Source organism: Canis lupus, chromosome 6 (assembly GCF_011100685.1).
Source record: "Canis lupus familiaris isolate Mischka breed German Shepherd chromosome 6, alternate assembly UU_Cfam_GSD_1.0, whole genome shotgun sequence".
Taxonomy (NCBI): Eukaryota; Metazoa; Chordata; class Mammalia; order Carnivora; family Canidae; genus Canis; species Canis lupus.
The window spans coordinates 35,554,410-35,580,720 of NC_049227.1; the positions used below are offsets into that span (position 1 = coordinate 35,554,410).

Genomic DNA, 26,311 nt, shown 5'->3' on the forward strand with positions numbered 1-26,311 from the left:
TAGAAGGCCTCTACTCAAACATTCAAATAACTATAATAGATACAACTGGTACTTTCACCTCATTAGCAAACAAGCAACTGATTTCCTTACAAGTAGAGATTTCAATTAAAGAGCAAAGAAATCTCCCAGGTAGCAATTGCAGATGCAGAATTATTACAAAGAGAAAAGGAAAGGCTGCAGAGGCCTTCCTAATAGATAGTCCTTAAGTAGTCCTCTTTCCAAAGCAAAGATCAGGTATACAGACCACCCTGACACACTTGGCTGTTGTTGGTTTTCTGTGCCAGGATGACAGTTTCAGGTAAAATGTCCTGGGGCTTCTTGATTGTCTATGTCTGTGAGTATACGTTCTCTGTGTGATCAAAGTTTATCAAGCCAGTTGAGAAAAATCTGACCAACTAACCAAAAACTGGCATAAATTCCCTGTGGCTCACTGTGACTAATTACTCTGTAAGTTAAAAAAAAAAGGGGGGGGGGCATTTTAAAGAACTGAGCTTTGGCTAATTAGATAAACATGAATGCAGAATTCAGACTTGACTTCTGTAGAAGTAAAGAAAAAGCGATAAATATGCCCACCATTGCATAATTAAAAAAAGAAATCACTGCCACCCTTGGAACATGGATACACTATTTCTGCTGTAATTATATCATTTCTCAAAAAGTCTTTCCTGGCCTTCATGACATTGGAAGTAGCTGAAAGATTACTCACCAACGATTAATGTTAAGGGAACTAACAACTGATCTTCTTGCCTTTCCTTTAAACCCAACTGAAATAATTTCACAAGAACTTGCAAATACAAAATTGTGTGAAGAGCGTCCAATTGATCCTATTTACATTTGCTACATCAAAGTATTCAGACATCATAAGTAAATGTGAAATGGGGGCCTTCCAATACCTTATAGGTTATGCAAACACCTAACCAGAAAGAACACTTTGAAATTTTTATGGAGCAGGAAAAATTGGAAGTGTATTAATCTAGGCAGTGAAATTGGGCTTTTTGTCATTTTTAATTGCTTGAATTCATAACCTAGTTTTGCTGAATCAAAAACGAGTTGCTATAGCTGACACAAGCTGTTTCAGGCTTTTGGGTGAGTGCAGGCAAGTGCATACACACACACACACACACACACATTGTACAACTTTTTACATAAACTTTGTATCTATTAATAAAAAGCACTCCTGAAGACACCACAGCCATTGGATAATTAAATATGAAGGTTTCCAAGCTGAACACTGTGTGTTACAAGCTGACTTTTAAAGAATTACTTTTTTTAGTACCCTACAAGCAGAGGGAGGGGGCAGCAGGAATACCAGATAGACATGACTGCTATTTTCGTATATGTGATTTAATTCAAATAAATTGAAATATGTAATTAAAAAATTCTTCATGACCTTATTTGCTCTTGTTACTACTGCTCATAATACATGCAAGCATTCAACTCTGCATGAAAATGAAGGAAAGCAAACAGAAGTGCAAAGATATCCACCCATAAGTATGTATAATGACCTAATGTATCATCATATTCTGGAGTTTTCAGATATATGACAAAATAAAGTTGAAAGTGCAAAAAACTTTAAAGGTCCATGCTTTTCTCTCTCCCTATTTATTTTTATGTTTGTTGGAAAATCAATATGAGATGAGGATTCAAGTCTTATTCAAGGACTTTTGTTTTAATTCCATTAGAATTACTTTCAAAGAACTTGTCCCAATCTACTCTGTGATATTCTGAGAGTAACACATATGCATTAAAAAAAATTAGCTACAACTAAAAGTAAATAGGAGTTAAATCAATAATAGTAAAATTTTATTATTATTTCACTAAAAAAATCCTTCTTCTTTTGGACTACGTTCCATTTCTCTGGTACTACAAATTCTGCTCAAAGCCTAATAGAAAAACTATAAATTTATCAGAAAACAAGACCAAAATGATCTTTCACTGAATACTCTAATAGTCACTTAGCTCAAGATTGACCCATACAACCAGGTTCTTTGTAATCAAACAGAAAAGGATAAAGGGTATATACTCTGATTCTCATACAATATTCTCAAAATATGACCCTTTATTCTCAAGATCTTACAACTATAGTTTGGAAGAAGGCAATTGCTGCAAAAAGCCCTTTAGATGAAATCTACTTTAACTTTTGTATCATACTCAGGGAGAGAGAAAAAAATTGGAAAAAAAATGTCTATGATACTTAAATAAGTTGGCCCAGAAGTCAAGTCTGACAGTTGTTTCTCTCAAGTCCAAGTAAATACAGATTAAAATGAATCCACATTCTAAAATTAAGATTGGTAATAGAGAAAATAGAAGTTTGAGGGGCAAGGTTTCAAGAAAAGAACATAAAAATATGTTCAGCCCAGTAAAGTTATAAAGGCAACGTGCAATGTTGTAAAAATCCATCATTTGGTGATAACAGAGAAAAGATTTAGTTCTTTTCATGTAGTAAAGGCATTCCCCAAAGTTGATTTGCTTGGTTCAAATGAAATGACAAGAAAAGTTTGAATAATCACTTTTATTTATTAGAGTACAGCAGATTATCTGATATTAATTGGTTCTTGAATATGAACAGGGAATTTAAAAAAAGGAAAAAGAAAAAAAGAAAAAGAAAATCAAAGTTCCAATTATCCTTCAGGGTGCAAATCATTTGTTATAATAAAAATGCAGTAGTAGAAGATATTAGGAAAGCTTTCTGTGCTCGAGGTACAAAAAAAAAGACAGATGGAAAGAAATACAGGTGGATGGAGAGAGAAAGGGGGTAGAAGAGGCGGAAAAAGAAAGAAAAGAGAGAGGGAGCAGAGGAGAGAGTGAAGGAGAAAGGAGGAAGAAGGTAAATAAGAGAAAAAAGAAATATTCCCCCATAGATAATACTTCTTCATACTCTTCAGAGAAGCAATTTCCTCTTCATAATCCGTGAGTATTCTAATATAGAGGAAGGACTGGCATGTGTGGAGCGTGTGAGTGGGCAGGTAAGAGTTGACAAATCCTGCTTTCTGTATGAAAATCATGAATGCCGCCCGCATTCCCTATGAACGCCCGCGGTAAACAGCTGTCGCTGACTGCCTGTAGTTTACTTAGTTGAAGAACAACCCTCTTAAAACTTAATCACAGCAAAGCACAAAGGCAAGTTAGTCCATCTCCCAAACACATTTTTAGACTCGTGGCCTCTGGATCTCTGAAGATACGTTTTTGACCAAAAAAAAAAAACAAAAAAACAAAAAAACCAGGGAATCGCAGTTGAGCAAGATTGTATAGCCTTAAACCAATTTACTACCCAGCTCCCCGAAGAGGATTACACAATCATTTTGGACTGCCTCCCTCCTACACTGCATTCATTTCTGAGTGACCAAAACTAAAACCATATGGACAGAGAGTAACTGATGAGATACCTAAAGATTCTTTCAAAAAGTGACTGTGTCTGCAAGTAATTTAATGAACCATTTCTGAGACCCATTTGGCCAACAAAACTTTCGGATTCAGAATTCCTCCGGCGGGGGGGGGGGGTGGGTGGCTCTTGAGGGAGGGGGAGGCACAGCTCTTTTGCCAACAGAAGTAAGGAAACCCCCAATTTCATTGTAATCTGAAAATAATGGCTCCAGGGATAGGCTGAGGATGGAGTCCTTCTAGGTGATCCTTCTAGGCCGATAGATAAATGTCGTATACAACACTTTGCATATATATATATATATTTTTTTAAATGCCTGGCAGTTAATTCCACCACTTTGGAAGTCAGAGCACATTTCTCCCACTTGATCTCTCAAGAAGGGCAACTCTTGTTTAATTTAATGAGATGATCCAGAGCCTATTTCTTAAGTCCAAAGCGTTTCTGATAACAGTCGATGCCATGTCTCTTCCTTGGGAGTCAGGAAAAGCAGGGAAGGTGAGGGCGCACCGGCAACACCGGCACGGTAGACGTGTCTACACAGACATGCAACACATCTCCCCGCACACGCACACGCACACGCATGCACCCCACCGGACCGTGAGCGTGCCAACTTCCCAAAGGCGCGGCCCATCTGGCCAGTCATTTCATGGACCTCCCATTTTAAAGAACCGCGCAGCTCTTGCAGAGCCTATTTGGGACTTTTACGGGGTTTCTTAGAAACGCTTATTCATCGCTGGAAATAAAGTTAAACGGAGCCAATGAGCAATGGGCAATGAAGTTCCCCCACTAACTTCCAGCCCATCAGGGAAAATCGGTGCATCCCCGGACTCCCCCGGAGCCGCAAATGCCCCTCGCCCTCTCTAAACGTGGTGCGCCCCCGGGGTGCGCCCTGACCCAGCCTCGGGGCTCCCCCGGGCTGGCCCCACGTACCGTGTCTCACTCAGGTGCTGCAAGCGCATCCGCAGCCTCCCATCGCCGCGCCGCCTTCCCCGGCTCCCCAGCGCCGAGTCCCTATCCTCAGCAGCAGCCCCGGAGGCGCACACGCCGCCACCCTCCCTGCGTGAACGTTGGACAGCGGCTGACGGCGGCTCCTCTGCCACAGGCAGCCAAAAATGTCAATTTGCACACTCCTCCCCCCTGTCGCCCGCCCCCGTCGCTCTGCCACCCCCTCCCGCGAGTCAGTGGGCTTCGGGGAGCCCTGCAGGAGCTGCCTCCCTCTCCGCCTCTCCTTCCCCGGCCGCGCTCAGAGCCCTCTTCCCTCGCCTTACCTGCAGGGCATCTCCCACGACTGCAATTAGCTGCCAAGATTTCATCGTCGGCTGCAAAGTGCCGCCTGTTTCCTCCCCGGGAGAACACGGGAGAAGTCCGAGGCAACAGCAAACGGCAGCCACGTGCTAGCAATGTAAATGACTCCAGTCATCTGTCGTGCGCGCGGTGCCCGCGCTCGCCCCGGCCGCCTGGCAGCCTGCCACCGCCGCCAGCAGGTGCACAAGGCGCGGGGAGAGCGAGCGAGCAGCCCGAGCAAGGGGGCATTCAACGCACACAAAGGGACCCCCCCCCTCCAGGTGCAGGGGGATGCTGCCGCGCACCCCCTCCCCAGCACCAGCCCAGCTTCTCGGCCTCCCCGCCAAATTGGACGCCCAATGTGTTTGCAAAGTCTTGCAGCCCGGGGAGGGGAAGGCGGTGGATGCTGAGGCTGCCTGCGTAGGTCCCGCCTCCCCGCTTCCCCGGAGCACTTGCAAAAAAGCACCGAGCAGGCGAGCGCGCTCGCTCGCCCTCCCTCTCCTCTCCTGCACGTGTCCCTTCCCTTGTTCTTTCAAGCATTAAATATGTACCACATGACACAATAGGGCACCTTGCACGGTCCTCCGAGTCCACACTTGACAACCAATTTTAACTCACGAGCAGTGGAATGTCTAAAGGCAGGATATAAGCACTTCCAATTACTTGCACTACTCCTGCATTATTCAAGATGTCCACGGGACAGTATTTATGACTTCCAATATGCTACTCCACGTATAAATACTAGTAAAGGATCGAAACCCCCACCACCCCCTTCCCACCCCACCCCACCCCCACCCCCCAACCACCACCACTGCCAAGAGGCTTTCCTCAGTGTCTTCCTCCGAGAAACGTTTGTACTTTTTCTACCAGTTGAAACTTTGGGATCTCAAATCATCTTCCATACCATCTGCTAAATGAAAATGCTCTAAAATATGACCCTGCTTTGGGGAGGAAATACCTACCATGTCCTGCTGAACTTTAGAGATCACCCACCTGGGAGAATGTATTTACCTTGGATAACAATGGCATCCCGGTGAATTTCCCCCAAAAAAATCCACATAGATCTGTGCCTTTTTTTTTTTTTTTTTTTTTAATTAAATGGAATGAGTTACACCAGGCTCGGGTTATTCCTAGTCTAAATGTTGCTTTGGTTAGAGACCAAAGTCAGTCTTTTGGATGTAGAAAAATTAGGGTGTTTTTCTTTTCCTTTTCTTTACAGTCAGAATTGCAAGCTACATACACTAGGATGGCCTTGCTTCTTCAAGCACTTATTAGTTGAATAGGAGGGAACTAAATTTTATGTATATATAGACTGTATTCGATTAACTCTGAAATATTCATTGGATTCCTGTGTCATCTTCTTGGATACTTTATTTTAGTTAAAGGCCTTGTGCACAAGTGATTAGGATTTTATATATCGGTAAGCAAGTTTTAAAATGCTAATAAATCTTTCAAATATTTATTTGCACATTTATTATAGACCATATCTTGAGGCAATATTTCCAGGTTTTTTTTGGAACATGCCAAGTCCCTTACATAACCATCATCCATCTCTGTCACACCAGTAACAAAATGAGAAGGGGTGTTTTTTTTTCTTCTATGCATTAGGACTATTTTAAATATTACATTGATATAGGGTTTAACTTGTTTCCTTATGGAGTTCAGAAATGTTGGTGTGTGTTGTCTCTGCCTGCCTTTTGCACGGGGAGTGGCATTTAAAGGATGCTAAGATAGTATTAGACAGAACTTCCTTTTACAGTGACGGTGCAGTACAGACTACACTGTACTCTCTGATTATTTAAGTTAAGGTCTAATATATGCACATATCATCTCAGGTCAAGGTTCTCAATGGCATTGGGTAAAGTGGCAAAAGGTTTCTAGACTTTTGCTTAACCAGAACCCTGTGTAATTACAGAGATACAAGAAATAAAGTAGTATTATCACAGCCGAAACTGGCATCCTCAGGGGAGTCATTTGATTCACAAATCAGTTCACAAAAGCAAGGTTATGGGAAGTTAAGGATAGTGGGGGTGGCGGGTGGAAAGATAGCAAACCCTAATTACAACCCCATTGTCCCCGTGTTCCCTGGCACATATGGTCATTTAATCACGGAGTATGACAACCTTGGCAGATGTTGCCAAACCTGGTTATTGATATAAATTGCTATTCTCATGTGTAAGTGCCCCAGCAAAGACTTAAAACAATGTCTGTACTAACCCAAAGGGAAATAAAGGTCCATACTAGCATCTGTGGCAACAAGCTGATGCACAGCTAAAGTGGGTTCCTTGCTTCTACTCCAAGGAAAACAGCAATGAATGAAATCTCCAAACTAAGGACAGAAAGTCTCCCTGTGGGAATATAAATTGATATCGTGACTACAGAAACCAACTTCCTAGTAGCTATTAAAATGGAAAATGTGCACATCCTATAACCAAGCAGTTCTACTTCTAAGTCTGCCCTAAGAAAGCATATGTATAAGCTATATTCATGGATATACCTGCACCAGTGCTTGTCATAGGGGAAAAAAAGACAAATACCTAGTGGCATAAAAAATGCAATATATCCTATTATGGAATACTATATAGCAGAGAAAAATGACTAGACTATGAATAATCTATAGCTATATAGGCACAAATATGTATGGAGATGAAAATATCTACACATACTACATAGAACTATATAAACATATTAGTCAAAATTTTGCTGAGATAAAAAAGGCAAGTTTTAAATGATTCATACACTATGGTACTATTTATGAAAGAAAATGCAAAAAAGGAATAATATAATAGATTTTCTATAGTTATATAAATACTTGTGGATATATAGAAAATGACCCAGAGTAGAGGCTGGCCAGAATCAGCCTCTGCCTGTTTATGCACAGCTCACAAGTTAAACTTTTTTAAAAAGAATATTTCAAATGTCTCTATATATATACAGACATACATACCTGGAAGAAAACAATCAAATTTGGTGAGTTTTGGTGGTAGAAATAAGGGTGCTTATTATTTTATTCTTTGTTATTTCAGGTATTTGTCAATTTTCCAAATAGACATAAATGTAAGGTGGTGGACACCCCGGCCATGTGAGTTGTGACAAGTGAAATTGTGCCAATAGTGTTTTCCTCACTCAGAAACAGCCTTTTCTCATCAACTGTTGAATGATAAGACCTTCAAAAACACATCAAGGTTTAGCTTACATGCACCTAACATTTCTGGAAAACTCCAGTATCTAATTGCTTCTTTATAGGAAAAAAAAATCTAAGCTTCAATGCACTAAAGATTTTTATAAAAATCAATTTTATCCTTAAAGTAAAATGCAACATAGATTATCCCTTCTGCTGGAAGTTATGGTAATGACCTACTGAGATATACTTCACAATACAGTAATATTGCTTCTTTACCAGTTTGAAAACATTTTCCTGTAGAAAAGCACAAAGCAGGTTCTATCTGAAAAAATAAAATAAAATAAAATAAAATAAAATTACATAGCAACCACATTGGTGCTTTGTAGGATTAAAGCAGCAGGACCTAATGATTTTCTTCATCCTGACATCTAATAATCCAGTTGCATCAGGAAAGGTGAGCTTAATGAAGCATATTCAGATGGGAGAGCATACGATTTATGATGCGCTTGTTGTGGTTATATTCCTAAATGGATCCCATTAACTCAACATTGGTTGCTGGTAAATGGCCACATCTCCTAATAGACAAACGCATGAATCACCTGGGCATATTTTAGAAGTGTGCTCTACAGAATGGTTCACCTTACAACTTTACACTAGGACCAGGTGAATGACTTTCTTTAATGAAGCTTAGCAGACTTTCTTTGAGCAAGAAACAGAATTACTGCAACAGAACATGCACTCCACCTCCTCATCATTTAGCATGTACATATAACCTTATCCTTGGGGTGGCATGTATGAAGCACATTTACTGAGAGGATTTTTTTTTAAGATTTTATTTATTCATGAGAGACAGAGAGAGAGAGAGAGAAGCAGGCTCCATGCAGGGAGCCTGACGTGGGACTTGATCCCAGGTCTCCAGGATCACACCCTGGGCTGAAGGTGGCGCTAAACCGCTGAGCCAACCGGGCTGCCCAACTGAGAGGATTTTTTAAAGCAGTGTGATAAAAAAACAATTATTGTTTTCAATCCTTTTTATAGTTATAAAAACAATATGTGTTTCTTTTCTTTCTTTCCTTTTTTTTCTTTTTTTACAGATCTATATCGTTACGTATTTTCTTTTCAGTGAAGGACTTCTTTAAGTCCTTGAAAGGTACAGCATCACACAGATGTTACGGCCAATGGCTTTAGCAGGAAGGCTGCTTTGGAATTTGGCATAAACCATGCCACTGTTTCCCTGAGCGTGAGTCACTTTTCCCCAGATTACTCTGGTTTTGTTCAGTTTGCCACCAGGAGTCACTGTGTTGTTCTCTGCTCTGTACATGTTAAGTAATTCTCTTGCCTAGATAGAATTCAGTTTCATCTCAAGCATAAACACCTTCCATTTTAAGAAGTCCTATAGGCTCCCTCTGGTTCCAGAGACATTGCTTATAACTAACAAAAATGGCCTTGGGCCAAAGCCTCCAGATATATTTATTATTTCAGGAGTCCTGATCCCAGTGGGCTTGCCCCCACATATCAGCAGCAGGAGCTTCCCTCACCTCATAGTTATTTATTAAGGAAATCTGAGAAAATTGGGAAAGAATAGGGGAAAAGTCACTTATTTATCACCCAGATAGACACTAGACACGTGTAATGCACTGCAAATCTGTCCACTTCAAAGATTTTTTAAAAATATTTATTTATTTTAGAGACAGCGAGTTAGCACAGGAACCAGGGAGGGACAGAAGGAGAGGGAGAGAATCTCAAGCAGACTCCTGTTGAGCACAGAGCCCAGTCATGGAGCTTGATCCCAGGACCCTGAGATCATGAGCTGAGCTGGGTGGAAACCAAGAGTTGGATGTTCAACCGACTGAACCACCCAAGCGCCCCTCACTTCAGACATTTTTCCCTGCATACATGCCTTAAAAATCCTGAGTACATAATAGACATTTTACCATATAAATTGCCTTATAATATTTTTGCACTTTGCAATATATCATGAAGATTTTCTGCCATAAAAAAATTTTAAAGACATCAATTTTGGTATGCCACTCAAGGGAAACAGTTTATTTTCACTCTATTTTAAATAACACTGAAATGAACATCCTTATCCATAATGTTAGGAGCTTATCTTTGTTCATTATTTCAAGATAAATATTTGGAAGTAAAAATACTGAGTCAAAATGTGGGTACCATTTTTAGGATTTTAGATATAAAGAACCGGAATTCTGGAATGTTCCATGAATCCATATACCCAGTAACAGGATAAAAGAGAACCTATCTCACCCTGGGAATAATTTTGAGCCAACTATTTCTTCTTTCAATAATCATCCTCCTGGCTCTGGCTCAGTTCCTCTCCCATCCACCTCCCCCAATTGGGCCACCACACCATTGCATGCTAAATTAGCATAAAAGAGCTCAAACATAGAAAACAAAGGTGGTAATGGGGAGCAATTTAAATCTAAGCTTATTTAACCTAAGTGGCTAGTGGCTGCCTATTTTGTCTTAATTGCCTTTTAAACTAAAATCAATGTTAAATTACCTGAACAACAGCTTCTGCACAATTGCAAACTGAAAATTCTTTAAGTGCCTCCTCAAAAGCCTTTGGCTCTTGTTTGGCGGGCTGACAGTAAGAGTCCCTTTCTTCTTTACTGTACTCCAGCTTTGGACTATGGGACATGATTCAAGGATGGACACTCCTGAAAAGAGCCACCATATCTGCTCTAGGATGGGTTATTCCTTGACAATGCGGTACTGAAAATGGAACCTGAATAATGAAAATGGAATTTGGATAACAGTCCTTCCTTTCTTCCTTTCCTCCCATCAACAATGAGAGACTGTCTATACAAATGGAAACCCACCTATTCAAATAGAACTCGGACCTATGATTTGCAGCAACCAGCCCAGGAAACCAGCCTGCTATCCACAAATCATACATGGCGGAAATTAGACCACTTCTGATTTCCATCTCTGGTGATCAGCACAGGAAGCCAAGCAAAAAGCCCTATAACAACTGGCTTAGAAACAGCCATGACTTGGATAGTAATAGACAGCTTTCCTAATTTTTGTACCCATTTCATAACTTAGGACCAACAAGAGAAAGGCCGATAGTCACATAGAAGGTCCTACTTCTACTTGGTCTACCTGCAGCCTTCCCAGGACAAAAGCCTCCAATTAGGGCATATCTGAAGGCTTCTCTTTTTTTTTTTTTTTTCAACTCTAAAGTTTCTCACCCTATTGCCTGATGTTGAGTCTCTGACAAAACACAAGCGACAATGGCTAACTCCCTTGCTGTAGCACGCTCTGAATAAACAGTCTTTGCTTGTTCTCATTTGGTTGGTGTTTGTTTATTTCTACAATGATTACTTATTTTCAATACTATGTTAGGTAAACAAGTTAGACAAAACCCTAGCCCTCAGGGAGCTTATGTTCTAGTGGGTAAGACAGACAATAAACAAGATAATGACAGATTTTAGTAACTTCTGTGTATAAAATAAAGCATGCATTGAGATGGGGATGTAATTGGGATAGATGCCTCAGATATGATTCTTGGGTTGTTAGAAGTTATTACATGGTAGATCCTCCTGCTTTTGTTTCCTTCAAATACTAATTGAACACATGCTATCTAACTTACACAGCTGAGTCACACACACACACACACACACACACACACACACACACAGAAAAAAAGGCAGACATGTCCTCTGCCAGCAAAGAGCCTCTCAGGATGATGTCTGCTCAATAATAACCAGAACACAAAGTGGACAAGTAGGTAGGGCCAGAAATAAGATTCAGGTTATGATCTATGAGGGCTAAGGAGGCAGTAGGGAAAACCTTTCAGATATTACAAGGTATCCTCAGGCCCTGGAGTGGAAGATTGCAGTGGATAGTGAAGGGGTTCAGGACTCCCTACTCCAAAACATAGTACCTCGGTAAACTGAGTATTTTAAGCTGAAAGTATCTGGGTGGTAGCAGGTGCAAGAAAGACTCTCTGACCTCCTACTCACCATCTACTCTGAGGCAGTTCATAGGATCTCATGGGATTGGTGCCCTCTCTGTACATGGAGGAAGGAACACTCTTATCTCCCAAAATGGAGGGACACTGAGAGGACTTGCTAAGATCTCCCCAGTTTACCATTTAGCTCATATCACATCTCCCCATGACTTCTGACTCTTCATCAAACCTAATATAAAAATGTTCAGACTCAACCACTTCTTTGGGTCTTCATTTCCATGTGAAGTCTCCTATAACACATGAAACTTACATTAAATAAATGTGTATGCTTTTCTCTTGTCAATCTGTCTTTTGTCAGCATAATTTACAGAACCCCAGCCAGCACACCTGAGAGGGGAAAAGATTTTTCCTCCCCTATGTGGGGAGAGGTACACACATTATTACTGGTATTTTTGCATGTAATTCCAGGATGGACACTTTTAAGACAGAAGAGGCTTGCTTGGAGATAACCTCAAATGCTCATGATATCTTCTTTAGAACAGTTTTCCCCTAAGTTTCTTAAATAGGTGATTGAACAGACATTTTGAGAAACAAAAAGTCATAAGAAATTAGAAATTACTTTTTTCCCCAAATCTCCTCACCCCATAGGTCTCAAGAGTATGTCACCCTACAAAGGAAATAGGGAGATACAACAAGACTCCTAATTCCAATGACTTAATTTGGTCTGGGCCCATCTTACACATGTGAGGGTGTCCTTTACTCAAGGCTTTAAGAGATGGAAAGGCTGTTAATGCTAAAGGCGTGTGTAATACTCAGCCAACATCTCTCTGTGCTCATCACAGAGATGCCAATCACTGCCTTTGCAGGGTTTCTTAGAAAACCTCTCCTCTTGTGGTCCCACTTCAACCAATCCCCAGTCCAGGAACCAGGGTCAGACACATAAATCTCTGGTCAAATTATAATCACTCCTAGAGAGACTTTTGGAATTGGGAAAGAGATGGGAGTGGCAAGCTCTGATAACTGGACTTGAAAGACTGGATAGATTTTCAAGGTAGATAGAGTTTGATGAGTAGTCAAGAAAAGCAGTCTATAGAGAGGTAAAGAAGTAGAGAGAAGAGACCTCTAGAAAGAAATGGGAGGAAGGAGGGAGAAACAGAGAGAGAAGCAGAAACAAGACTCTGGCCCCACAGAAAGACAGAGATGGGGAGAGCTGTTGTCTTGGCCAGTGAAAGCTTTCTTCTTACTTCCATATTCCTTTCTTTCCCACGTGCTTCTGATTCAAGCTGACTTCTTGCAAAGTCCTACAGACTTTATCCCTGCTAGAGTCTCTAGACACAACTGGGATTGCACAGGACATAGCCAGCCCGCAAAGGAGTCCTCAGATCCCTCTGCTTTGCAGAAAAGCAAAATATCCCAAAGCTGAGATGAATAAACTTCTTCCCTGTGTCTCATGATCTTTCATGAAGCATAGCTAGTGGGCCAGCCTGTCAGAAGTGCAATTTAAAAACTGAGTGCTAAAATAAATACAAATTATCTGACACTAGAGGTTTTGTTAGTTTTTTTTTTCTTTCAATTGTAGCATGAAGATGTCTTCCCATCTAAGAATGTCACCAAAAATATAATTGACTGATTCATTCTTTTAACATCATATATGTGAATGCCCACTGACTTCCATATATGAATTCCAGAATCTTTGTCAGGCCCAGAAATACAAAGCTAAATAAGTTTGTTAAAGAAGCATTATAATATAAAACAGCATTATAATTATATGCATTATTATAAGTTTATATATTTGAAATTTAACCTAATAAGATATGTAGACATATATTATGTTATAATTATAAATGACATAAAATGTGCTATCCACCTGCTTGGTATAGGAGCCTTTTTTCTCTGCTTAAGGTCAGAAAGCAGGTTGCAAAGAATTTGCAAAGGTAGTGACGCTGGAGTTAGGTTTTAAAGGAGTGGTTAGGAAGGCCACTCCAGGTGGAGTATGGGAATGGACCACTGTAAGCAGAGAGATCCATTAGAGACTCTTATTACATTTCAGCCAGCCATACGTGGTTGCAGAAATGTCAGCTATAAACAATGTCTAATCAAGTTTCTATATATGAATATATATGAATATTTAAAATGATAATAGAATAATAAAGTATTCACTAAGCAAATGTCTGTTTGCCAGCTGCAAAGTATATGATTAATGAGTGTTTGCTAACTACAGGGCTTACTGTGTGCCAAGTATGAGTAAGAAACAATGGTTATGGTTGGCACCATAAACCCTATTACTAGTAAGATGGAAGTTATTCACCCATCAACAGCTTAGCCCACACAAGATACAATATAGGATTGTGAGGTTCCTATTTGCTATTCTATAGGTCTTGATGACATTGGAGGATTTCTAGCTCCCATTGAGTGACCCTACGGGATATGAGGGCACTCTGGGAGGCTGGGATGATTCCTTCTGCAGGAAGCTCAAAGTTCCAGTTCTGAGGAGTCACATGTAATCTTATTCATGTTATACCCATTCGACTGGAACATGGGACAGTAAGGAAAACAAAAGAAACAAAACCCAATGTGAACACTGATAGCAATTGTGCAGGCATCCCAGGTGCTGCGCTTACGCTGAGGAGTGAATATGAAATAGGAGATGAGAATCTGCTCTTCACTCCTGGGTTTTGGGCTCTCAGATACCCCTCAGAGCAGGGGCAGCTCACTTACCTTAGTGTGAGTCTCCTTTTTAAAGTCACAACTTTTCACACGGCATGCATGTCCCCTTCAACAAACCAATGCCTCATCTGGTGTTTAATCAAAGAAGAATTCATTTCAGAGCTGGATTAAAATTTGGCTGTATTGGATCTCCTAAAGAGACAATGGGCTGGGGTTTTGAAGCCTTCTGAGGGGACTGCCAACAGGTACAATTGACTCTATGGATGGCTGCATTTTCAGAACTTCACCAGCACAAGAGGCAACCATTTTATTAGTTACTAGGATCTGATGATGTTGTTACAAACACCTGGGTATGATTTTGTTTATTTTCCATTCTACTTTTTATATTTTACCCCAGTACATTTTTTTTTCTCTTTTCTTGCCCCTTTGCTTTCTTTTCTAGCTGATCTCCAATTTCCTCTTGACAAGACCCTGACAATGACCTCACACAATCAACATCTACATTCAGGTTGCGATGCATACACTGCATACTTTTTCTATCCGCAGTTCTTTGTTTATTTTTATTTTTTTAAGATATTATTTATTTATTCATGAAAGACACACCGAGAGAGGCAGAGACACAGGCAGAGGGAGAAGCAGGCTCACTGCGGAGAGCCCGTTTTAAGACTTGATCCCAGGACCCTGGGGTCATGCCCTGAGTCAAAGGCAGATGCTCAACCACTGAGCCACCCAGACGTCCCTATCTATAATTCTTTTCATTCATGTAGTTCTTTTCAAGGGTCAAAAAAAAAAGAATGACAGAACTTTCAGATCCTGGGACATGTGGTCTATGAGAAAAGTTAGGCAAAGAGGAAGGGGCAACTGAGCAAGATAAGAAAAATGAGAGCACATTTTTAAAGTCTATGCTGAATATTTTAAATGTTTTAACAAAGACACCCAAACACAGTGACTTTATTTATCTTTGCAAATGCAAAACAAAAAAAAAATAGTCATTTAAGGGCTATTTAACAGATGAGAATTTTCATGGCAAAATTATTTCCCATTAGAACTGTTAATAAAACAGAAGGTACTGTACCAATCACAGTGTGACGACAACATGTCAGTCATGATTTTTAGACCTAATTCTGTTTTAAATGTCCTACTGAAGATGGCAATGTCCTAAACTATAATTGTGCCCTTTACCAAACCATTCCAGGGGTTGTAAAAAAAAATAATATTTTCTGCATAAAAGGTAGTGTGGCCCAGCAGTGGGACACACGTTTACCAAGTTATATGATGAATTGCAATTCTGAATCTTGCAATTTTGCCAATGTATCTGGGTGACTTACTTTAAGTCTTTATTTGGAAACAAAACAAAACAACAACAAAAACAAGCTAAAATATAGGCCCTTCATGATCAAGAAATATAAGCCAAATAGGCTTCTTGGGTTCCTATGATCCTTACTCCCACTACAATGTGGAAGGCACTGGACATTTATCTACCTTATGCAATAAGTCTACTCTGTGCAGTAAGAGTAGACTTCAAAGAGGTATCCTTTTGCAAAGAAAAACATCATCTGTACCTTACACACACTCTTCAACTTCCCTCCCCTGTCCCTTAGGCATGGACACAAATAAACTCTGTTTCTTTGGTATTTCTTTTTTCTTAGCTCTAAAAATAAGGAATGCTCTGGCCATAAGATAGCCAAAAGAGACATTAAAAAAAAAAAAAAAAAAGCCTATTCTGGGATTTTTCTATTAACCCTTTACTGATCAAGTTCTTCTGTCTTGACAAAGGTATAGAGTTTGAATATTCAAACATAAGAACTGTACAGAAATATAAAAGCCACCTTTGGGTGTTATAATTTTCTGCTTTGCAAAATTTTCCCTGTAAACACCACTAACTAATGGTAAAGGAGATCTAAGCCCTATCCCTAGGGTTCTGGAACCATAGGTGACAAAATCCAATGGCATGTAAATGGAGTTTGATGTCTCATGCTTTCTTTTAAAAATTCATGTGCCTCCTCTTACCTATATATTTGTTTGCTGCTAACATAAAAAATAATACCTTCCCTCCAAAAGTTTTGCACAAAATTGATGCTTTAGGAAACCAGTTCTATGTACTCTGGCTGAGAGTCCCTGTCTCATCAAATTATATTTCTAGGGGTATAAATACTGTAGTTTAGGAAACCCAGCTACTATAAAGTCACCTTGCCTGGAAATTTATGCACACCATTATACCTAATAGTAACAAAAATTATTATAATAACAATGTCAACACAATTAAAAATAAGCACCATATTAATGCAATCTGAGTTCTTGGTGTTGCTTACACTTTACATATAACAAGCCATTTAATCCATCAACATCATTAATCACAACCACAATGAGAGATCACCTCACACCTGTTAGAATGGCCCTTATCAAAAGAACAAAACAACACAAAAAATAAAGTGCTGGACAGGATGTAGAGAAAAGTGAACCCTCATGCACTGTTGGTGAGAATGTAAATTGGTGCAGCTGCTATGGAATACAGTATGGAGGCTCCTCAAAAAATTAAAAATAGCATTATCAATTGACCCAGCAATCCCACTTCTGGGTTATTCATACAAAGGAATTGAAATTAGGATCTTGAGAGATCTGCACTCCCATGTCCAGCATTATTCATAATAGTCACATATGGAAATAAGCTAAATGTCCATGGATGGATGAATGAGTAAAGAAAATGTAGTGTGTGTGTGTGCACGTGCATGTGTCTGTGCATGTGTGTGTGTGTGTGTGTGTGTGTGTGTGTAGTGGGATATTATTTGGCCTTCAAAAAGATGTAAACCCTGCCATTTGCAACAATATAGATGAACCTGGAGGACATTATGCTAAATGAAATAAACCAGGCACAGAAGGACAGACAATGCATGACCCCACATTTATGAAGTGTCTAAAATAGTCAAACTCATAGAATAGGGTAAAATAGTGGTACCAGGGATGGTTCAGGAAGGAGAATGGAGAGATGTTGGTCAAAACATAAAAAGTTACAGTTTTATGAATAAGTTCTGGATATCTACTATACAACAGAGCCTATAGTAAATAAAACGATGTTGTACACTTAAAAATTTATTAACAGGGAAGTTCTATGAAGTGTTCTTACTGCAAAAGGAAAAAATATTTTTAAAAAGAGGAAAATTTGGAGGTGATGTATAAGTTTATGGCCTAACTTGTGATGACTTCACAAGTATGAACTTATCTCCAGACTCATCATGTTGTGTACATTAAATATCTACAGCTTTTTGTATGTCAATCCTACCTCAATAAAGTGGCCTAAAAATATATATGTATATGTGTACATATATAAATTAAACATAAAAGATCATAACTAAAATATAATTAAACCTCTTCATGTCATTAAATGCAATTCATACAAATAAATAATAGAAGTGGTTAGATTGATTACATTTAATCATATTAAAGTCAACATGGAATGGGAATGCTGATTCCCAAATAAGGATTATTCAGGTTCTTGTACCTTTCTGCCTAGAAATCAATCTGAGTAGATTCTATTTTTTTTCACTTAGTCATATCACTAGAATCTAAGTATGAGCATTCACACTGAACAACATGCTATGATTCAAAGTCAAAGAGCCTACAGTAGTTCAAAATACTTCAGAAGGATAATAAAAAAGATGAAACTCTGACTTAAGCCTCTTTAGATACATGTTAGGCTAGTTCTTTATCCCTTGATTTCTTTCCCCAAGAGATTCCTTCTATGCAACTGGCACCATGATAGCGGAGAGAGGATATGTCCAATCACCTTACACCCAGCAAGCATCGGCTCACAGTCAGACATATCTAAGTTTGAATTCTGGATCTGTGAAGTTCCAAAAAATTTGGCAAGTTATTTAAATCCTCCTGAACACCCGTTTCCTCACCTCAAAAACTGGGTTTAATACCAACAAATTCAGATGGTTGCTGAGGGGATTAGATAACATATGTGGAAGTACCTAACATAGTCACAGTGGGAGGGAGTAGGCATTAAACAATATTTGAAAAATAAAATTATATCAACATGCACTCAAGAAGAGGTACCTGGGTGGCTCAGTCACTTAAGTGTCTGCTTCTTGATTTTGGCTCAGGTCATGATCTCAGGGTTGTGAAATTGAGCCCTACATCAGGCTCCACACTGTGCATGGAGCCTGCATAAGATTCTCTCTCTCCCTCTGCTCCCCCTTCACTCTCTCTCTCTCTCTCTCTCTCCTTTTCTAAAAAAAAAAAATGTACTCAAGAAGATTATAACCACTGTTGGTTATGAAATATTTTTTTGGTAAGGATTAGCTAGAAAGTTTAAAGGCCATACACACATTCATACATATATAAATATATAGTTTTCAAGTTTTTTACCAGTGTATCAATGACCCAACTCAAACTTCAGTCTAAATCAGGAATGGGCAAACTTATTTTATAAAGGGCTAGAGAGCAAATTTTTTTTTTCTGCTTTGTGAGCCATATAGTCTCTGTTACAGCTATTCTGCACTTTTAGCACAAAAGCAACCATAGATAACATGGAAACAAATGAGCAAGGTCGTGTTCCAATACATGTCACTTGAGGACATATATATTTCTTTATAAGTGAGAAGACTTCAGTCTGAGTGTGCATTAAAAGTGCAGGTGAGGATACAGCTGTTTTACTTTCTTTGTAGATTTTAGAAACTGAGTCCTAGGAACTCAAGGGCTGAGTTCAACTGCCAAACTCAGGACAGAAATGAAAATAAAAGATGTCTGGTAAAGGATGGAATCAAATGCACTGTGTTATCTTGACTCTTACAGGTTCCTCTACATTGTCAAAAGAAGAATAGCACCATTAGGGGGCAGAAGGTATAGAAAGAGTGCCTTTCATCTCCCTGTCAAAGAAAACAAATAAGTCAACAACAACAAAACTCACTCTACCACTTTTTTTATTTTTCCAAATAACCTGCTCTGCCTTGTTCTGCAAACATATAAAGTGTTAAACAACCACTCTGCCTAAGTAAAAACCTACTCGTATGCGAACAAGAGGACAGAGATTGAACGTAGTCATAAAAGGTAATTCCATAAGAGCAACACTTGCGAATGTGTCCAGGGCTTTCAGGTTTATAGAACATTTCACAAACACTCACTATTATATACTGTTCATGATAATCAGGCTAGATCTGAGAGACTGTGATTATTATGCCCATTTTGCAAAAGAGCATATGGACTTTCCAGAGCTGGTAAGCACCTTGCCTGGGGGTAACAGAGCTAATAAATGATGACTTACAACCAACCCCAGAATCTTTCTCTTGGAGGCTTAGATCTCCTTCTGACAAATACTACTATCTAGTTTTAATGCACTGCTATCCAGTCAACTTGGCTTAAACAAACACTGTAGGAAGGAGAAAAGGTGAAATGCATTCAGCAAAGTGATTAATGCTGTTGCTGAGTAATTAATGCTTTGAATATGATCCGTAATCCATATGGAAGGTGTAATCAAAACATGAGAGAGGTGACCTGCCCACTGTAGGATAAACCTTTGCAAAATACTAACTATGGCAGTGATTTTAGGGCTGCATCTTCACTGAGGAGCTGTTTACCTTACGTGAAAAGATTTTGGGTTTTGGTGTTCAAATGTATAATTGCCCTTCCTTTAAATGTCAGGTGAAAAAAATAAATAAATAAATAAATGTCAGGTGAAAGCAGACCAGACGGCAATTTTGTAATCAGTCCACTACTGATATACATTAAATTGGATATGACTTTGATATTATAAATAATGGTACACTGAGCCAAACCTTTTCACATGGATGCTTTTCTACACGGGTGTGGCGATTTTCAAAAGATAAACCAGTTGAAAACATTTGTGCTATGGGGCTAATTAATAAAAGAGGCACTGCTGGTTGAAATTACATCATATATATATATATATATATATATATATATATATATATATATATTTATATATAAAGCCTTTCAAAGGCTGTATGAATTTACCACCATCAGTATATGAGAACTTGTATTATCTCAGTCTCGCCAAATCAGCTACTATCAATTTTGTTAATTTTTGCCAATTCAAGATGTGGATACAGTATTGCATTATTATTTTAATTTGCATTTCTCTGGACACCAACATTTAGGTACAGCTATTAGAACTGCCCCGCAACTTGGATCAAAAAGTTGCCTTCACCTCAAGGGCCAAAATTTGATCAAAGGCTGGTGGCAAAGACAGGAGAACATGAAGCAATGACTCATTTAAAGAGCTGAATGAATCTGCAGAAATAACATGGAAATTTGAGTCACACTGCATCAGTTGTAGTGAACATCACTAGTGTGGGATTATCAAGGGGCTGCCCCATCCTTCTAATAACAGCATTTAATGCTTTCTTGGAGGCTCTCCCTCTCTCAGGGAGGGTGACCCTCAGTTTGAGTGGTTCCTGTAGAGTTGACCCTAACCCCCACTCCTGCTGGGTATGTGAGCTAACCTAACTACTGTGGAACTCACATCCTTCTGACAATGGGGATTGTTTTAGTGATGGGCATGTGATCCAGGGTTTTATGCTAAGGCTGTTAAACCTGTGGCGGTGAGTAAGCATCTTCCCACTCTATAATGCTGGGGGTTGTAACATAGCCTGGAGATTGAGTGAATGAGACTTGGTCCTGGTAACATAATTTGAGCTTCTGGATTTAGTAAACTTAGAGCAAGTCCTAGAGTTTGCAGTTCTTAAAGTTAATATTTTTCATTTTTCCTTAAACCAGCTTGGGTAGGGTTTCTGTCACTTAAACCCAAAAGAAACCTAATGAGTACATTAGTTCAAAAAGTTTCTGACTGCAAATATTACCAGCTCAGCACTTTAACGTAAGGAATTCTTGTCTTCCCTATGTCATTGGATAGCTTCATGCTAGGGCTGAAGGGCATTATTGAGCAAAACTTTAAGACACAACAGGAAATAAGTAGTTGAAGGGAACAAATAAAGAGAACAAAAATAGTAGTGTGTGTGTGTGTGTGTGTGTGTGTGTGTATGTATACATACAAGTTAGTGGAAGCAGTGAAATACTGAATAAATGGTGTTGGGTCACCTGAATAACCTTTTCAAGAAAAATAAAGCATGCTAAAATCATACTTAATTTTGAAAAAGCAAATTCCAGGGGTGCCTGGCTGGCTCAGTTGGTGGAGCACATGACTCTTGATCTTGAGGTCATGAGTTCAAGCCCCACATTGTCAGTAGAGATTACTTAAAAAAAAAAAAAAAAAAAAGTAAAATTCAGGTAAAATGAAAAATATAAAGAAAAGGCAAAAACCTATAAATTTTTATAAGAAAATATGAGACTATTCCTAAAAGTTGGATGGGGAAGGATAGCTCCGTAACTCAACAATGAAAGTGATCACTGAAAAATTAAATTTTTATATGGCAAAAGACACGGTAGACAGAGTCAAAAGGCAAATGATAGCATGTATTTATAACAAGTGTAACCAAGGTGAACAGCTAAAGCATACAAGGAATTTCTATAAATTAACAAGAGAAAGATAAACCAATTGAAAATTGACAAAGATGGTAAAGCAGTGACTCATAACAATAGGAAAGATATTGCGTATCACAGGTAGTTAGTAAAACACAAATTAAAGCGACAATAAATAAACATGTGCCACACTTAGACTCAGTAATTTTCAAAAGATTGCTAATATATGATGTTGGCCGTGTAGGTTAAAGTATTAAAAAGATGGAAATCATTCCAATGTTTTTGGGTAAAAAAAAATGTTAATATTTGTTGAAATTAAAAATTTACAAAATTCCACTGATTATTTCAGTTCTGGGAATTTATCCAACAGAAAGAAAAAGTATGGGAATTAAGAATTACACACAAAATGTTTACTGTGGCAGTGCTTATTTTACCAAGAGACCAAGCTGAGATAGAAATAATCTGAAGGCTATCAGTACAGGAAAGCTGAATAATTCGCAGCATGTCACTGTTACAGAATATTACACAGCTGTTACAAAGGGTCAGAATCAAAGTGCTTCACTTTACTTACTTAATTGTTTAAGTAATCTCTATACCCAACATGGGGCTTGAACTCACAGCCCCATATTCCTCTAAACCAGCCAGGTGGCCCTAGAATCAAAAGATTTTTGGCATTGACATGTGAAGATGCTGACTATGTCATGTGAAAATAGGCAAGTCACTCAATAAAATATAGACTGTGAGCCTATCTTCAGATGACACTATGCAAACACATGTATTTGTATTAGCACAGAAGAGAGAACAAAGGAGCACAAACTCATGTGTAAATGGGAATCCCATCCTTCCAGGGCTGGTATTAGGGCATAGATGGAGAGGGGGCCATTTATTTCATTTTATTTTAGATGGTTCTGTGTTGTGTTATTGGTTCCAAAAGCTGTGTATTCCTCTTTTAAAGGATTTTTCAAAGGATAAAACGGTCTCTGAAACTTCCAATTAAAAATGCTTTTTAAGAATGAAAACAGAGAGGAAAGGTGGTTGGTCTGACAACCCTTCTGCCCAGTTTCCGTTTGTTCTCTGCCTCTAGGAGAATGCATTGTGTGGAACATTAAATGTACAAGTCTCTTGGCATTAATCCAGTCAGAGCTTGCCCCACTGAGAGTGAACATGGGCTGCTTGACAGAGCATAATTAAATGCACCGAACAACTAAAATATCCATATAATTACCATTAAGCTGATGTAACTGTATACATCCTTCCAGTGGATGATGGTATTGCCCCTACATGAGCGCAAAGACAGCTTGAATGGGACAGTCCTCCCAGCTCTTTGATTCACCTAAATTTATCTGATTAATCTGCAGATTGCCACTGGGAAAAAATAATCTTCTGTTAAATATCTTTGTCCAAACAGAATCAACTTATTAAATTCTTATGTGGAGGCGGTCATTACCTACTTTGAGAAAAAGAAAAAAAAAATGAAATTGCGAACTACAATAAAGTATTTGTTTTATTTAGCTAGGTAAGTCTTAGGAGTGGATTATTTATTGAAGCATTTTCATTTTATTCCTGGACCTTATACCTTATATTTTGGAGCACTTTTAGGTTTACAGCAAAACCGAGAGTAGGTATGGAGATTTCACACATACCCCAGACCCTCACATATGCATAGCCTTCCCCATTATTAACATCCGCACCACAGGGGCGTATCTGTGATAATCAGGGAATCCACACTGACAAATCATTATCACTTGAAGTTTCTAATTTACATGAGGGTTCCGTCTTGGTGTAGTACGTTCCAGGGGGCTGGACAAATGTAAAATGACATGTATCCATCACAACAGTATCATGTAGACTAACTTCACTGCCTTAAAAATGCTCTGCACTAAAAAATAAAAATAAGAAATAAATAAAGATGCTCTGTACTCTATTTTTTTTTTATTTTTATTTATTTATGATAGTCACACAGAGAGATAGAGAGAGAGGCAGAGACATAGGCAGAGGGAGAAGCAGGCTCCATGCACCAGGAGCCCGACATGGGATTCGATCCCGGGTCTCCAGGATCGCGCCCTGGGCCAAAGGCAGGCGCCAAACCGCTGCGCCACCCAGGGATCCCTGTACTCTAACTATTCATTCCTCCCTCCCCTCTAATCCCTGGCAACCACTGATCTTTTTACTGTCTCCATAGTTTTGTCTTTTCCAGAAGGTCATACAGTTACAACCATAAAGTTCATAGCCTTTTCAGATTGGCTTCCTTCACTTTAATAATAGGCTTTTAAGTTTCTTGTGTGTCTTTTCTTGACTTGATAGTACATTTCATTTCATGCTGAATAATATTCCATTGTGTGGATGTACCACAGTGTATTGATCCATCCACCTGCTGAAGGACATTTTGGCTATTTCCAAGTTTTGGCAATTACAAATAAAGCTGCTCTAAACATCTGGGTGCAGGTTTCTGTGTACATAAAAGTTTTTAACTTTTTCAGTAAATACTAAGGAGCACAATTGCTGGCTCATTTGGAGTCTTGTAAGAAATCTCCAAACTATCTTCCAAAGTAGGCTGTCCCATTTTGCATTCCTACTAGCAAAGTTTCCCATTGTTTGAGATCCTTGCTAGCATGTGGTGCATCAGTGTCCTGGATTTCTGCTATTCTAATAAGTGTGTATGGTATCTCATTCTTTGAATTTTCATTTCCAAAGGTTTTTCAGTTGGCAAAAACAAAACAAAGGGAAAAAAAAACACTAAACCTCAAAACAGCCCCAAAGATCACTGATGGGAACACAGTTATATAAATTATGGTAACCTCTGTTGTGGACTAAATTATGTCTTCCCCCCTCACTCAAAAGTCATAGGTTAAAAAAAAAAAAAGTCATAGGTTAAAAGTCCTATACTTAATACCTCAGAATATGTCTATAATTGGAAATAGGGTCTTTAATTAAGTTAAATTGAAGTCATACAGGTATGTGTTAATCCAATGTGGCTGGTGCCTTTGTAAGAGGAGATTAGTACACAGACATGCTCAGAGGGAAAACCATATGAGGACACAGAGACAACACAGCCATATGCAAGTCAGTGAGAGAGGTCTCATAAGTCACCAACTCTGCCAACATCTTGACCTCCGAATGCCAGCCTCCAGAACTGTGAGGAAATGAATTTCTGTCCTTTAAGCCACCTAGTCTGTGATACTTCATTATGGCAGCTCCAGCAAACCAACACAACCTACACCACAGAATACTCTGCAGTTACTGACAAGAAGGGATAAGACTTTATTGACCTTAAGCATATTCATAGTATATTGTTTGGATACATGGATGTATTGTCAATCATCAAAGATATAAAAAGGTAAAAGGGAAGGGCTATAAAGGAAAATCATTTGGGCAAGATGTGTAGGCCAGTAGTTTATCAGCTGTATAATTTTCTTAGGTGTCTTCCATTTCAAATAGTTCACATAATGTTGAATATTGCTAAAAATCTCTGGTGTACCCAAATTAATACTTAGGGGATGAACGGAGGAACCATAAAATTAAAACTCTTTGGAAAGGATGGCATTGTAAGCTGAGTATCCTAAATCTTAAAAATGTGCTGATTTCTAAACTCCAATTTCAAAAATTCTGAATTTCTAGTGGAACCTCAAAAGAGCATAAGACCATAGTTAGCATTCCTAGTTTGGGAAGTACAGTGAGCATTATTGTAGCTCCCCCACCACCAAGTCTTGGGGAAAAAAATAGCTATCAGTGGAGGAGAGCGATTTTAACCCAGAGGAATTCTGGGGTCACAGTGAGGAAGAGGTCTTTGAGAGCAAAATGCATTTGGCATTATGTGTTGTGTCCTGAAAATCTATATCCAATTTGCATTTAACTCCACAGCATATCTGTGATTACTTTAACATAAAATAGCATTTACAAGTCTTCCATTCCTTCCTTCTGGGTAAAATGAGCATTCCAAGAGGTGTACTTGGCTTTCTCTGCAGTGTGAGGAGCCCTGGTGCATGCTGCCATGTGGTCAGGGACAGTCTGGCAAGCTCAGGAGATGATGCTGGGTATCAAGTATTTTCTTGTTCTAAAATACCAATGGCTCATGTTCAATGTTCCTGCCTGAAGGTGCTTACTTGATAAAGATGTGAGAATCACAACCACCATATTTAGCACCTAATACATCCTTTGTGTTGTGTCAAGTACTTTTCAGGCATTTTCCCCCTAAATCCTTCTAATAAATCAGTGAGTCTGGTATTATGACCATCCTCATCTTAAAGATGGTGAAACTGAGGCTCAGAGGCATTAAGTATATCTCTTCCAAGGTCAAGCTAATAGTAAATAGGAGATTCAGGCTATGGACACAGGCAGTTCTGCAGATTTCCAATCTTAAACTACCATGAATGCTCTCTCTGTGTTACCAAGTGATGTCAACCAGGTTTAAACCTCCATGCTCTACATGAACTTCCAGAACTCAGAATAATATGGAGTTCTACTGTACAAAGAGGGGCCA

General features: G+C 39.0%; 1 protein-coding gene and 1 pseudogene across 12 annotated transcripts in view; both read right to left on the reverse strand.

The window, feature by feature from the left end:
- The window catches only part of RBFOX1 (RNA binding fox-1 homolog 1), a 2,034,214-nt gene that overhangs the window by 1,041,407 nt on the left and 966,496 nt on the right, over positions 1-26,311 (reverse strand). The window contains exon 1 of one of the 12 annotated variants that reach the window (XM_038540448.1): positions 4,651-5,048. The exons of 10 other annotated variants lie outside the window; for them this stretch is intronic. In XM_038540448.1, coding sequence (XP_038396376.1) covers positions 4,651-4,695 — 45 coding nt within the window. In that variant the 5' untranslated portion in view covers positions 4,696-5,048. Of the gene's footprint in view, positions 1-4,650; positions 5,049-26,311 lie in introns of those variants that run through there. One more of the 12 variants, XM_038540449.1, reaches the window with a different exon arrangement.
- LOC106558895 lies at positions 8,926-10,707 on the reverse strand (annotated as a pseudogene).